This window comes from Talpa occidentalis, unplaced genomic scaffold (genome assembly GCF_014898055.3).
Source record: "Talpa occidentalis isolate TD23 unplaced genomic scaffold, MPIMG_talOcc4v2.1 talOcc4.4, whole genome shotgun sequence".
Classification (NCBI taxonomy): domain Eukaryota; kingdom Metazoa; phylum Chordata; class Mammalia; order Eulipotyphla; family Talpidae; genus Talpa; species Talpa occidentalis.
The window spans coordinates 86,211,995-86,227,639 of NW_023604295.1; the positions used below are offsets into that span (position 1 = coordinate 86,211,995).

The 15,645-nt window shown below is 40.2% G+C and overlaps 1 protein-coding gene across 1 annotated transcript in view; it reads left to right on the forward strand.

Annotated features, from left to right (window-relative positions):
* The first annotated feature begins 15,119 nt into the window (after positions 1-15,119).
* The window catches only part of MINDY4B (MINDY family member 4B), a 42,263-nt gene continuing 41,737 nt past the window's right edge, over positions 15,120-15,645 (forward strand). The window contains exons 1-2 of the mRNA XM_037524642.2: positions 15,120-15,232; positions 15,471-15,498. Of these exons, the coding sequence (XP_037380539.1) occupies positions 15,120-15,232; positions 15,471-15,498 (141 nt within the window). The remainder of the gene's footprint in view (positions 15,233-15,470; positions 15,499-15,645) is intronic.

Genomic DNA, 15,645 nt, shown 5'->3' on the forward strand with positions numbered 1-15,645 from the left:
AGTTTTTTAACATACCTGAAAGAACTGAGATGAAGGAGAGTGTGTGGCTCCCATCACCATCCTGGTTTGGGGCTACCACCTGGGTACTATCACTGGTATCATCCTTAGCCAGGCAGCCATGTCCCTTCCACACCACCAATTTCTCTCACTTTATTAAGGGGTCAGGGCATTTGGATGAGGGGTTTGACCCACAATTTTGGGTCAAACAAGAGATGAATAAATTTTTGGGTCCCTCTCTTAAAGAACACCTGCACCTTGCTGACCGCTAAGCACTAACTCAGTCCCCCTCAATGTTCATTGGGATGTAAAAAAAGATGGTACTTGCTCCAGCAGAGACTCTGGTTTAGTTTAGAATGTTTCCCACCCCACTCATCCCTGTCTATATACACAGACCAGAAATGAGGGGTGTCTTGTGGCTCAGAGGGGCCTGGAAGTAGCATGAGGGCCAGGGTAAGGGAGAAGGAGCCCAGGAGTTCTCCAGAATAAGATGTGAGTGCAATAGGTACCCCCAAACCACCTGTCATGGCTGGTTAAAAATGTGATTCTGTACCCTATACATAATCCTCAATCCCAGGTCCAGTGCCTTGAAATGAATGCCCAAATTTCTTTCATATTTTCTAATCATTATTATTTCTTAGAATCACAGAGTGAAAACCACTGAGAGAAAGCTATGGAAACTTATTTCTTATTTTATTTTATTTATTTATGCATACAAGAGCTGTGGTGTGGGCCAGAGATGTGGGGGCGGGGAAGGAGAGGCTTCATCAGAGACAGAGTTGGAGCAGAACAGTCAGATCTACTGAAATACACTGTTGGGGGAGCAGCAGGTGAGAAAGGAGAGGTCTGCTGTGTCATGTGGGTTAAATCCCTGGCTAGGGATCAAATTCATGCTGCAGTGGTTGTGAATAGCTTCAGAGTGCTGAGACTTGGGCCACTAGGGAAGCCCTGGAAACTTTGTTTCTTTGTGTCTTATTCACAGCTGTGCCAGTGGACTAAAAAATATTTCTTTTTCAAAAAAGGTGGAGGCAGTTTTAGATGATTTCTACTGCAAAGAAGTTTCATCTTTAGACTTTTTCATTCACTTCCAAAGTGAAAGAATCCTTTCTCAGGTGTCCCCTCACCCATATCACAAGGCACCTGTAGCCAAACCCATCTATGTAAAGAGTTGCATGAGCCAAATGGTCTGAGTTGAGATTGTTCTGATCAAGTTTACAAACACACATTTCTCTGGATGATGCTGTTATCCTGTCTTCTTATCTCCCTTCTGCCTTATTCCAGCTATTCTGTAAATGACATTCAACTTCTTTATTTCCTAAAGTTCTTTATCTCATGCATTTAATATCTTTGCTGAAGGACTTACCATGGACATATTTACTCCTAGTTATTGCCCAGAGTTGCAAAATGAACTCACAGAAACTTGGCCATTTGGATTCAAGGTGACAGTTCTCCCAGCCTCATCTAAGTGGTGTTTTGTGACATAGTTCTAAAGCACACCCATAGAATGTCCATTTTTTTGAGTATTCTTAGAGAAATTTCCTTCTAGGTTAGTATTAGGATCACTGTTCTTATTCCAGAAAAAAAAATGTCATTTCAGTGGCAGACCATGACACTATAGTTTGGTCAATGAAAAGCCAACAGCCACACCTGTGGCTCACTGTGGTGGTGTCCGGATGTCAAAGGTGCAAGTAACATCATAACTAGCCTCTGCTGACTTGGTTTGGGGTTCTGATGCTTTCAAATTTTTTAAATCTCTTTTACTCATGGATTCTATTTTTCTTCTATATTCTTTTCGTGAATTGCACATTGCATATTAAGTGGCTTTAAATTTTTAGAATAGGGTGGGATATAAATTTTGCCATTCCAAACCTTTCTGTCACAATAGGGCTAAGGGCATAAGGAGATGTGTAAAGAAAGTAGAAATCAGCCCTCAGCTGGTGGAATACTTTCACTTTAAATCAATTCTGTTTTGTCTACTGTTGAATCTCTGGTAAGTGAAGTAAGACCTGACATGTGCTAAACACTTCAGAAACACTTGTTGAATGAAAATGACCAATTTCCAAACTTTTCTGTCCCAGAGATGTGACAGCTTCTCATCTTTGCTGAAGCCCCGAGGCAGAGTCCCTTCCTACCATCTTGCAAGTACCCTTCTTTCTGATTTTCATCTAACCATAAATCTGTCAGGTCTTTCATGCCTTCATCTTGAAGGAGGTGGTTCTTTTGAGACATAAGGTCTAATGCACTATCAGTTCTTTGTCAGGAACTTCCCACAACACCCAAAAGAAGATTCTGAGACTGGTTCTAACGATGAATCAAGTGACTCAGAAGACACCGATCAAGCTTCAACCGTGTGCCCTACAGGGAAAAGAGGGATAAGGTAAGAATCTGCTTTTAAAACTTAACTCAGTTTCCAAAATCATAGCAATTATGGTTGTACTAAAACACAGATGACTTTCTCAGTAAGTGCATTCCAGTTGAACTGGATTATTGAGGTGGGAAAGAGATTTAGTTCAGGTCCAGACTTTCGCTTTCAGCAATTCTGTGATGTCAAGCTATCATCTAACTCTGCGTGACCTTTCTTGTCTGAAACTAATCTAAATGTCCTGGGACCTCACCGGCAGATGAACATGTAGCTGAGTTTAAACGGCGAAATTGGTCTCAGAGCCTAAGACCACAAAATAGATAGAAAAAAACCTATCTAAACTTTTCTCTGAGACTTGGTTTTGGGGACACAGCATGCCTGGAGGCTTGTCCACTAAAGTCAAGCTGAGTTCAGACTGGATAGAGGCAGGAGATACTGAGAATCAGAGGAGGGAGGTATTCGGAGGCAAGGAGCCCATCAACAGAAATTCAAAACCCTGCTTACCTGGAGAAAAGCCTATTCCTACTTTTTTTGTGTATGGTGCCCTGTAACTAGCCACCAAACATCAGCCTAAATACATAATTTTTTGTTCTTAACCCACTTCAATAAAATTTAACTCCTTTGTTCTCAACTCTGGTCCCTAGAACCTATGTAACTTCATTCCCTTTCTTAAGTGAGGAGGTAGATTTATCTCCTACCTCCTTGCCAATTGATTTGCAAAAAAACTTCTTCTCTTCTCAAAAACCCAGTCTCAAAATAATCTGATTTATGCATGTAGCAGGCCCATTGTACAGTAACAAACATAAGTATAGTTATACCGGGATTCAATTTCCAAATTTTGATGGTTCTTAATAGTCAGGTCCCTACCAAATAAAGAAACAACACATCACTTCTCACACTGCTCTCTCCCCACTTCCTTACCACTTCATTCTGGGAGCCTCTCAAGTCTCCTGTCTATTGTTCACTCCCAGGCAGCTCAGTGTACCTACCTCGGAGGCACTGTGAGGAGACTGCTTTGCTGAGCAAAAGGAATTGTTCCCTGAGGAAGCTCTACAAATCTAGGATTCCAGAATGCACTGAAGTCTGAGCCTCTCCCTATTCGGCTACAACTAACCTTCTTTGTGTCTTGCATGCCACATATCTTCCCCCAAAAGCTCCAAACTAGATCTGCTGACTGAGCAGAACACAAAGGCAACAAGGTGCTTGCATCTTCTCCTGTCACAAGCTCTTCTTCTAGGCTCTTCAGGCATCAAAGGCAAATTTTCCTTCTTTAACCCAAAAGGAGAAGACCTATGCTAATCAGTCTGTCCTTGTCTTATCAATGTATCCAGAAAGCCCATGATCTGGAGAATCAGGATTTAAGTGACAACTGGATTATCCATTAGATGAAAGATGATCTGCCTGCAAGATCTCTGAACACAACGCATTCTCAAAAGCACAGTACCAATGGGTAGGGTCACTTGGCACTGCGAGCCCAGACCTTGGCCACGCAGGGGTGAGCACAATCCAGAGCCTGTCCCATCTGACAGCCCCTCACCACAGGGTCCTGCCAGGCAGACGGTATTGTGAGCTTTCGGTATTCCTTACATTTAACATTTAGAGTTTCTTCTTCCTTTTTATTCTTCCTTATATTACTACTACTTCCCATTTCTCTTTAAGTATGAAATGGTTATATCAAGTTTTTAAAATGCTTCACTTTGGAAATTGAAAGTTGTTGCGCAGGTGACCTCAGGGACTTTCCAAATCTGTTCCCTGCTCAAAAGTTCAAATCTTCAGCATCTTGTGAGCTGAAATTCCCCAGATCCACGTCAGAGTAATCATTACATTCACCTGAGGTTTCATCCTGGTCCCCTCCCCCCCCATTAAAGGTAGGAAAGACTGAGTTGGTTTAGCAAGCTGATGGAGTAGAAGAAAGCAGAAGCAATGCTGATTTAGGTCTACCTAATTTGGGCTGTGGAGAGGATCTGCATGAAGGTCAACCCTAGGATGGCGTGGCAGAAAGCAGCACAGACCAAAGGGAGGGGGCTGTGTTTTGGGAGTGGTACCAGCAGCTCACTGTGGGGAAATAGCATAGTTAGGTATAACTACAGAAGAACAACATACTGAGGCCTGTTGGGGAGGAACAGTGATTGGTCAATCAGAAAACATTTTATTATTTATTTTTGAAATAAATTTTATTTTTATATTCCCCATACAATTGCAACCCCCTTATTTTGACCCCAATCCCTCCCCTCCCCGCCCCCCACCCCCCATAGAGTGTCTCTGGTTCATAGTTTTTTGTTGATTTTGATTTTGATTTTCTTATAGTTATTCATTTTCCTGGTCCCTTATTTAAGTTTTCTAGATTCCTGCTATGAGTGAGACCATCCGGTATTTTTCTTTTTCTTTCTGGCTTATTTCACTGAGCATGATCCCTTCCAGCGCCATCCATGTTGCTGCAAATTGCATGTGTTTATCTTTTTTGAATGCTAAGTAATATTCCATGGAATCACAAAACATTTTAAAGAAACTCAGTCATGGATGACAGTGTGACTTAGGCAGTAAGAGGGATGCAGAAATGTTTTTGAGGCAAAATAGGAGGGTTTTAGTGCTTGATCAAATGTGAGGAATGGGGAACAAACTGTCTTTGCTGCACTCAAAAGTTGAATTTGGTTATCACTGAATTCTCTCTCTCACTACAGGAACTTGAATAAATCTGTCTCACCATTTTTAATAAATGTATGGTAAAAAAAAATTGTATCACACCACAGACAAACCACCTAAATGTTACAAGATGGATGAGGCATAAGAAGATAGACTGTAGGACTGGAGCTTCCAAGGCCAGTGAGGGCATTCGAAGAAGCCACATAGGTGGACCAAATGCTTTGGAGGTGCCTCAGATTGCAAGAAGATCTAGCCATGCAAACATATGAGGTTCAAATCTACTTTACATAAACATGCCTATGAATACACACAGTATGGTGTGGACATGTGCAAATGTGGACATGCTTACAACAAACTAGGTGTGGTGGGATGTCAAGTGGAGGTGGAGTGAGTTAAAAACTCTTTGTATTCTCCAGAAAGCCCACCTCTTTGTTTATTTTCCTGATACATAACATTCTTTTGTTGGGAAAAAATGTATGCTTAAAAAAATATTTTTTATTGAATAACTGGTTTACAAAAACATACAGTTTTCTGGTGGCAGCATTGTGGTTCCACACCTGTTTGTGTTGCATTATGACCTCTACCGAAAGTCAAGTTTCTGTCTAGTTTTCTCCATACAATCAAATGTATTTTATGAAGTAATTAGAATTAGTGTAGGGCCAACATGATCACTATGGGAGAGGTATCTATCTACAAACTAACATTTTAGTTTCAGTGTCAATAAGCTATTAGAGCATTCTTTAACAACTAATTTTGATTGAAAAAGAGCATGGAAACAGGAAGAAGCCATAATTCACCTTTCACTTTGAGAGGGTGAAAGGGAATAGTTTTATATGATGAGGTTATCAAATGTTAGTTTTTGCCAATAATAGAATTGCTTAGTTTAGGTTTTTGCATGGAAGAGAAACTCATAAACTTAAGCATAAACAAACAAAGAAATTTACTGAAGAACAAAGGAAACTCACAGAATATAAGAACTTGTCTGACTCCGGGCCCCAGGGTTTGCAGATCTCAGTCACTAAGAGGACTCTTAGCATCATGTTACCCTCAAGTCATATTGTAACATGGCTGAAGCCAAAGATTATTTCAGGTGGTGTCCCTAGAGGTGGGTGCTGGTGAGGATAAAAAGTATTCCACCTCTTTTCCCAGGGAAAAAAAGTATTGGTGCCAACAAAGTATCCATGGGGATGGAAACTTTGATAAGAAATATAAGGGACTGGGCCTCCCCGGTGGTACAGTTGGTTGAGCGCAGCTCTGTGAAGCTGTCCGCAGCCTCTGCAGTGCCAGTTCTATTCCTGGCCGGTCAGGGAGATGCCCACATGGCATGGCAGATCTCTCCTGTTTCGCCCGCTGCTCCCCTCAGCATTGTTTTCAGTCTATCTGCCTGTTCTGCTCCCCACTCTGTCTCTGGTGAATCCTCTCACCCTCCCGCGCCTCTGGCCTGTGCCCCAGTTCTTGTATAAATAAATAAATATTTTAAAATATATATATAAGGGACTGCAGAAGCAAGCCCCAGGATTGAGTGTTTGGGATTTAGCATCTGGTATTTCATTGTTTTCGGATCTTCAGGGATTCCAGGGTCAGCAATTTTTGCTCCACCATGCTGATCTTCCAGAAGTCTGTTGTGGTCCTCTGAAGGACATGGAGAGGCCTCCAGCAGTCAGCCTCAGAGAGGAAAAGTTCAGAGGCTTTGCAAGTAGCCTAGTGACTGAAAGTTTTCCCGGTTTGTGGCTTTTACAGCCTGGCAGGGAAGGCAAAGACCCAGAGCCAGATGCCTCACTGAGTTGCATGAGTGTGGCTGTTTGTCTGGTCTCATAAATTTAAGCAAAAACAAACACAGCAATTTACTGAAGCTGCTGCAGCTGCTGCTTTGAGTGTTGCTTGTCCAGTGCTGTGCTGGGGCATCTCAGCAGCTCTGGTGAGCATCTCCTGTTGTGTCTTCTGTTGTGAGTTGGGTCCTGGCCTATTGTCTGGCTACCACGTGTTCTAGGTCCGCAGTGGCAGGAAGACACCATCTTGTGAGCGTTTGTGTTTAGGACTTTAAAGCACTGGACACTGCTTCAGGTGAGGTAAACAGCCATTTTTGGCCTCAGCAACTCTTTGTTTTTCCATGGTTTGTTAAATAAATCCCATTCATGTTGTCCTCTGACCCTGAGTAGTCTTGCAATTGTGTGCATGGGTGAAGAACTCAGACTGTGACTGGTAAACTATTGGGGCAGTGTCCTTGGCCAGTTTTAGTGCCCCTTGTTGCCCTGTAGCAATATGAGGGATATATATATATATATATATATATATATACACACACACACACATATAACACTCCATCCCTTCACCCCCAAAACACACACACATACACACAAACACAAAATCAAGTCTGTTTGGGAATGGGTTCTACACTTGAATTGACCAGTTATGAATGAGGTCATGTTACAGATAGGTGGCTCCTGGAGGCTCACTCTGAAAGAAGGCAGAGTGATAAGATTTAGGGAAAGTGCCATTCCCTGGGGCTCCCTCCATGCCTCGCAGCCATGGGGATATACATTATAAAGCCCAAGAACTTCCACACCCATCTTTGTATTCAGTTATCACATAAGGTGAGCTAAGCCGGAACTCTTTCCTGTGATGCAATGATGCCATCTTCAAAGTGAGGAATATGAGTTTTATAGTACTTAATTGACTTACCCAAGGTCACAGGCGAAGTAAAGTTGGCAGGACTTCAACCTATGTATCCTGAGCTACAGAACCAAGTATGTGAGTGTGGGTGGGAGTGAGGGGTGAAGAGTGACCGTGTGGCTAGGCATGCACTGTTGGCTTACATAAATTGAGTTAGTGAAAGTAAGTGGGCTTATTAAAGAGTCAAGACCAAGGACTCAGTTCCGGAAACAGCCTCCAGATAGCTCTGGGCAAGCTGCCTGAACGCCAAACTTCTCCATAAGAATTAGAAACAGTTCAGAACATGAAACATTTCAGGGATTTCTGCAGAGAATCTGGGTAAGGATCCAGTTAAAGTGTCTATCTGATGTTGTCTATGTAATGAGAAAAATAAGGAGGATTGTTAAAATTTACCCAATCTATTTAGTCTTATCTCCTGGGAACTGAAAATTTTTGTAATGTCACATCTCTCAGAGCTGACATTTTTTGAAGTTACTTATTTGTCTGGAGGCAGCCATTTTCAAAATACAGCATTTTCACAAAGACATCATTTTTTCCCCCTTCTGGCCACCGTTTCTTCAGGGCCTGACCAGCTGTGCCCTGACATGTATCTTGTGCCCCTTAATTGGGGCCAGGAAGAGGGGTATTGACTTAACTGTTAAGTTTGGGTACCACTATGAATGATAGGTGAGTGGGCATCTAGATCAGAATGCTCAGGACTGCAGGAATGTGATCGCTGGGCTCCTAGAGCAAGGAAGGGAACAAGAAGGAAGGGAAACGGGGAGGAGGAACCAGAATAATGATGGAGAGGCAAAGGCAAGAAATAAGCTCAAAAGGAAGGAAGGAAGGAGTAGAGAAAGGAAGAGACTCACATCAAAAAGGAAATTACCTAGAACCCACACATAAATAACTCAATAAGGCATCCATGCCAGAAACTATTGTCCTCCAAGAGCTCTTCTTCCCTGTTGCTTCTCACTAGGTAGTGAAAAATTACTTAGCACAATGAATGGCTTCCAGTTAAGGGCTACATTTCCAAACTTCCTTCTAAGTAGCGCCAGCACAGTTCTGGTCTATGGCATGTGAGTAGAAATGACATGAAAATTCCACATCGTGTTTTTAAAGGGCATGTTCTGTCTCTCCCTTTCCTAGCCTCTGGAATACAGTTAATGGCAGGAGGTGAGGCAGCCATATAAGACTATGAGATGCAAATCAAATATGTAGATGGCAGAATTAAAAAGTGAGAGAAGTCAGGGTGCCTGATGATTGAAAAGCCACCGTACTAATCACTGCCAACTCAGACTTATTTTATGTTAAGACATAAGTTATAATGAAAAATAACAAAATGTTATGCATCATGTATCATAATGTGCACCAGAAAATGATAAATGTTTCTAAAATTGATGTACAGACTAATAATACAGAGGAAAAAATCTGGGTATTGGAGTAAGGGATTAATGGTAATGTTGATGTCTTATTTGTTTTATCTACTTAAAAATTTTAAGTGATTATAGATGAATAATAAAATTATTAATAAAGAATTTCAGCTATTGAAATTTTTAAATGCTTGGAACTTTTAATACTACATCACCTCCTCAAGGATTCTTTTCTCATAGGAATACTTTTTTCTCCAGTTATTACTACTATATATGTAACTACTATAATTATATGCAGTATAATTACATTTTGGCACTTGTGTGAGATTTTTCATAGACTTTCTCCAAAGGACAGATTTTAAATCACTGATTATGAACATTAAACATTTTAGACTTTTTACTATGGGAAATTTCAAATATACATATATGATTAGAGAAAGTAATTCCTATCTGCCTATTACACATGTTCAACTATCAACTTCTGCCCAATTTTATTTCATCTATATGGCGTCATCAATTCCAACACTCCCTGTGTGAATTATTTTGAGACAAATCCCAGATATCACATCACTTCATCCACAAATACTTGAGTACACATCTCAGGATAAGAACTCTTTATTAAAAATGTGAGTATACTACTATTGTCACACCTAAAAAAAGTCAGCACTTTTTAAATTATTATTAAATATATAGTGTTCAGATTTCCCCAAGTTTCTCAAACTTTTTTTTTGCTAGATTCAAATAAATTCCACACTTAAAATCATTTAATATGTCTCTGTTAACACATAGGTGACCTATAGCCATACATTTACGACAGTGTTGGTCTTTATGGGAAAGACCAATGAGCTTCTGGCTCATAGAAGACACTGTCACTTGGGGTCTCTGTGTCATGACAGGGATGTCCTCAAGTCTGATCTCCCCACTAGGTCTGCTGGGGCCTTAGTACACGACCATTGCAGGGCCAGTTCTGGGGACAAACCCGTGGCTCATTACACTGGTCCCCCGACCCGGGCCTACCCAGAGCAAGACAGGGCCGGATTCTAGCAATGGCTCCTGTTTTGGGTCAAGAACCATCCTCTTCAACCCACCTTTCAGTCAGGCAGCTCTAAAGTGCTGGGTTTCTCCTAAAGCAAGAGGCCCTGTTCACCCAAACCTCAGAGTTTCTTTTCTAATGTAAGAAGAAACTGTGCTGAAAATTAGTCAATTTGTAAAATGAAGTTACAGGGATTAAACTGAGGACCAGTGAGGTGAATTAATTCAACTGAAAGCCCATACCAACTTAATGACAGAGGCTAAATTAGAACCCGTCTTTGTCCCTGAAAATGCGCAAAAGTGGAGAATACTTCAATATGCACAAACAGTATACTCAAGAGCCATTTGAAAGGCCAAAGACAGAGAACCAGAGCTTATACTCGTTGCCATATGGATACAGGATGACAACAGAGAGCCTGACTGCCGTGCCCGTTTCCTAGTAACCATCGTCATCCTGATGAAAGATTGCTCCCACTTATTATTTATGACTTAGTCCCAATAGGGAGGGTAAATGACTGTTTATATTTAGTTGCAAAATTCAGGGGAATCCTGATCTACCATCTTAGGATAGACACAAACCTTTTAACCACAGCTGCCAGAAGATGGGAGAAAGCAAAGAAAGCTGCAATGTGCAGTGTTGTCCCTGTTACTAACAACAAGGGTCACATATAGCAATTACTGACTGCCTGACACAAATAACAGATGGTGTGAGGGGAGACTGCGAGGGAAGGGATGCATTCCTATTAATACTCTACAGAGGCAGTCATTATGAAAAACCTTTCTACACCATGTTCATTACCGGGAGCATCTGTTAATTTTGCCTGCCTTTGGACTTTGTTAGCATAACTCTGCTTCTAATACCTAGAATTATGTTCCTGAGAATGAATTGTACTCTCTCTAAAGGGACTTTCCTGGTTCCATAGAAAATTGGAGGATCTGAAGTCCAGGCAGAGCACAAAACATTACAAAACCACAAATGGCCTGTACATCAAAGTGTGTTCATGGGCTTTAGTCAAGAGATTCCAGGTGAAGTTATATAGAATTGGCATACTAGGCAAAAATCAGAGAAGGCAAACAGCAAAGAGGTTATCTGGTGTCGTCCATCCCAGATCACACAGCAGATTCAGTGAATCTATACTTCATTATTTGTTGCCCTGTGACCTTACCCAAGCCTGAGAAGTCTCAAAAACAAGACAAAAAACATCTTGAAGCATGCAGAGGTAAAATGCCAACTTGATGATTCAACATGGCACCCCCCCTCTTCCTTCCATCCACACATGTAAACAGTTGTGTGTCATTGTGCAATCATAGGAAAGTAGATGAAAGAGATATTTGTTAAAAGAATGAGGAAGCCAAGTCCTAAACAATAACCCACCCTAAAGTGTGGTGCTTTTCATTTAACAGAGACTTGCAATCCCCTGAATTTTGTAACAATGTTAATTGGCCAACTGGGAAGGGATTGTTGTCCCTATTTTGAAAAGAAACAGCTAAGAATTATGGAACATTTGCTATATACGACTGTTCTAAATACTTGTTACGTATTAACCAATGAATCCTCACAGTGGCACAGGGATGTGGTTAAAATTATCATCCCCATTTTTCCAATGTAGAAAATGAGGCACAGAGAAAGGAGATGGTTGGCCCAAGACCACTGTCAGCACATTGGTGCTATGAGTACACCCTAGAGTGACCCTCCAACATGCCACCCTTTGCATCTGACCCTCCCCTTGAGTGCTAGGGGGACCTGTGACTTGCCTCTTATTAACAGAATATGGAATAAGGATGGACATACTAGCAGATAAAGATTCTCCAAGAAAACATAATCATTTTTGATGTATTTGCACCTAACAACAGAGTGCAAATTTTGTGAGGTTAAAAAAATGATAGAACTTCAAGGAGAAATAGATAAATCCACTATTATGATTGGAGAGTCAACACCCCACTGAGAAATGCACAGAACCAGTAGGCACAAAACTGGACATAGTCAGCTGAACTCGACAATACCATCAATCAACTGAATATAATAGACGTCTATAGATGGCTTTATAAAACAACAGCAGAACACACATTGTTCTCATGCTTACAGGGAATACTCACCAAGATAAACCACATTCTAGGTTATAAAACATACCTGCCTGCTAACTAGTTGACTTCTTTGAGTTTTTACAAAACTTAACAAACTTGAAAAGGATAGAAACCATACAATGTCTGCTCTCAGAGTACAGTGGAATTAAGCTAGAAATCAGTAAAGAAAGATAGCTAGGAAATCCTAATCTTGGTGAAGATAAACCAACGTATTTCTAAATAACACACAAATTAAAGAAGAAACATCAAGATTATTAAAAATAGTTATGTAAATGAAAATGAAACATGACTTTTCAAAATTTGCACTGCAAAAGCAGTTCTTAACAAATAAATTTATAGCACTGAATGAATATATTAAAAAGAAGAATAATATAAAACGAATAACCTAAGTTTTTACCCTAGGAAAATAGAAAAAGAATACCAAATTAAATCCAAAGTAAAGAGAAGAAAATAAAATAATAAAACTTAGAGCAAAAATCAATGAAATTGAAAATAGGAAATCGACAGAAAAAACCAATGAAACCAAAAAGCTGATTCTTTTAAATAAAGCAATAAAATTAATAAGCCACTATTCTGGCTAATTATGAAAAATAGAGGATACAAATGTCCAATATCAGAAATGAAAGTGGGGGTATAATTACAGAGCCCATGAACTTTAAAAGAATAATAAAAAAAAGTACTGAACAACTCAATGCTCACAAAGTTGATAACTTAAATGAAATTGACTAATTCCTTATGACAAAATCTGCCAAAATGCGTGAAAGAAAAAAAACCAACAGAAAATGGCAAAGGTGATGGGCTATCACTTTTATGGTTGTGTTACCTTATATGACAAATGTGAAGGGACTTTGCAGATGTAATTAAGGTCCTTAATCAGTTTGACTGTCAGCTAATTAAAAACAAGATTATCCTTGTTGAGCTTGACCTAATCAAATAACTTCTTTAGAAGATAACTTAGTTTTCTCCCAAGATCAGAGACCTGGAGCAGCAGACACAATTCTTTCTCCCACTACTCTTGAAGAAACGAGTTCTATCATGATAAGAAAATGAATCCTGCCTACAACTATGAGTTTAGAAGAGGCCTGTGAGCCTAGAGGAGAAGTGAAGACTCGGCGGACACCTTGACTGTAGCCTGTGAGACCCTATGTAGAGGACCCAGTCAAACCATGTCTAGACTCCTGATCCATGGAAACTGGGAGATAATAAATGGGTGTTGTTTAAAGCTGCTTAATCAGTGGAATTTGTTAGCCAGCAATAAAAATCAAATACAGCTGAGGAGCAAAGATTCCCACCCAAGCAACCTGACTCTAACACGTGTCTTGAAATGCTAATTGTCAGGTTCTTTCTGACACCAAATGGTTCCCTCAATACCAACTAATTGTCAAATGCCATCTAGGCATCCTAGAATTGAATTTAGTTCTAACATTATTTGGATTTAGGCTCCACAGATTTAAGGGCTCAGTTGCACATGACTGAGTATCTCACTTGGAGATACTAGTCACAAGTTTTAGGGCATCCAGTGTTTGACCAAATATGAATTGGGGGGTGCCTACAAATCTTCCTCAGACACAGTAATTTGCTAGAATGATTCACAGGACTCAGGTAGCCACTTTACTTAGATTTACTAGTTTATTATAAAGGATATAAAAAATAAACAGTGAGATGAAGAGCTATGTAGAGTGAGGTCCAGAGAGGCCCACAGTACAAGAATCTACTGCCTATGGAGTTGCAGTGTGCTGTCCACGTGGCACATGAATGTGTTTGTCAACTTGGAAGCTCCCCCAAATCCCACTGTTTTGGTGTTCAATGGAGTTTTAATTACATAGGTATGATTGGTTAAATCATTGCCCATTATGAAGCTAGGGACTGGGACTACAAGTTCCTGGATTTTCATCAAGATTTGGTCTTTCTGGTAACCAGTGCCAATTCTGAATCCATCTAGAGACCATCAAGGCTCATAAGAACAAAAGATGGTACATTGCCTTTGATACTCAAGAAACTCCAAGGTTTTTAGGAGTTCTGTTCCAGGAACAAGGAACAAAAACTATGTATAGATATATTTCCCATTCTACCACTCTGGCTTTCAGATGAGGCCTAGTGCCCATACCAGCAACTAAGTGATCAACCAAAAAGGCCACATGGCCAGTGATTCAGGATCAATGCCAAAGTCTTCTCACTTTAGGATTGTTAGCGTCTAGCTCTACCCTGGGCCATGCTACCACTCCTAAAATATATATTGGCATGAAAAATATAAAAATTTAAAGGAGAGTTTTTAACATATGAAGTTAAAAAAAATTCATTAAAGACTGAGTTTTCACATCAGTCATATTCATTATGAGATAAGTCAGATGAAGATAAGAAAGTGAAGTTCAGAGATGAAATAACTTCTCCAAGGTTGCACACTCATGGGACAGGCCCTGGGATTTGCCCCTGGGCCTGGCTCCTTTTATTCCTCACCACACCACCAAAGGACAAAAGAATGTATCAAAGATCTTCTAGGTTGCAGTGGATTTGTAGAATTCTTTTAGGAAGGAATATAATCAAGAAATTTCCATCACCACAGAAAATAGAACTAAAAGAAAATGAATGATAATTAAAGCATAAAGGATTTAACTTACTCTTAAGGAAGAATTTTTCCAAGGGTATGGTTAATTAAACACTAAAGAAATTTCCTTAAAAATTCAAAAGGCTCTAAAATTTTGCTTCTGGATTTTTCTTTATGAAGCATCATATGAAAACAGCAAGAAGCAAGGTTGGGAACAATTTTGCAAGCTCCACACCTCTAATAAAAGTTTAATCATGATCTGATAGCAGGGGCTTGCAGTCAGCCCAGAGCCCTATTGTGTGGCATGATCTTGCTGGTCAAAAGTAGGGGAGGCACCTTCCTCTGCCATCTGTGCTGGCCAGTTCAGTCGCTGGAACACCTCTCTCTCCCACCCTCTCAATTTCTTCTTCCAATTCCTCACATTGGCTACATGAACTTGGAGGTCTCCAACCAGGAAAAAAGCTCCCAAGGGCTGGATTTAGAGGAGATAACTAGGAAAATTTCGTTTCTTGACAAATGGAGGGAAATTTTTAGTTATCATGGGTAAGATGCTCTCATTTTCTCATTTCTCTAGAACCAAAGGGGTTTGGGGTGTTTAGGTAATCAGCTTTTATGCTTGCTATGTGAGCAGTCTCCAGTATCCATTTTACATTTAAAATGCTTCAGGTATAACTATTTGAGGAAAGAGACTTTCCTAGTAAGGTTGAGGTTTAAGGATGTTTGAGGGTGCAAGGGTTGAATAGAGTGAGTAATTTATTTGATGTTTCTCTTTCATTTATAGGTTGGGAACCAATAATACAACTTCTCAGGTAATTACTTTTCTCAAAGCCAATGTGTTTTCTTCTAGCTGCTTCTTCAAACAATCACATTAACAGCATTATCTGCATTTATTCTCTGCACAAAATGTCATTCAGGAACCGGCATTAAATGTGTGAAAACATACAACTAGAAAGCCT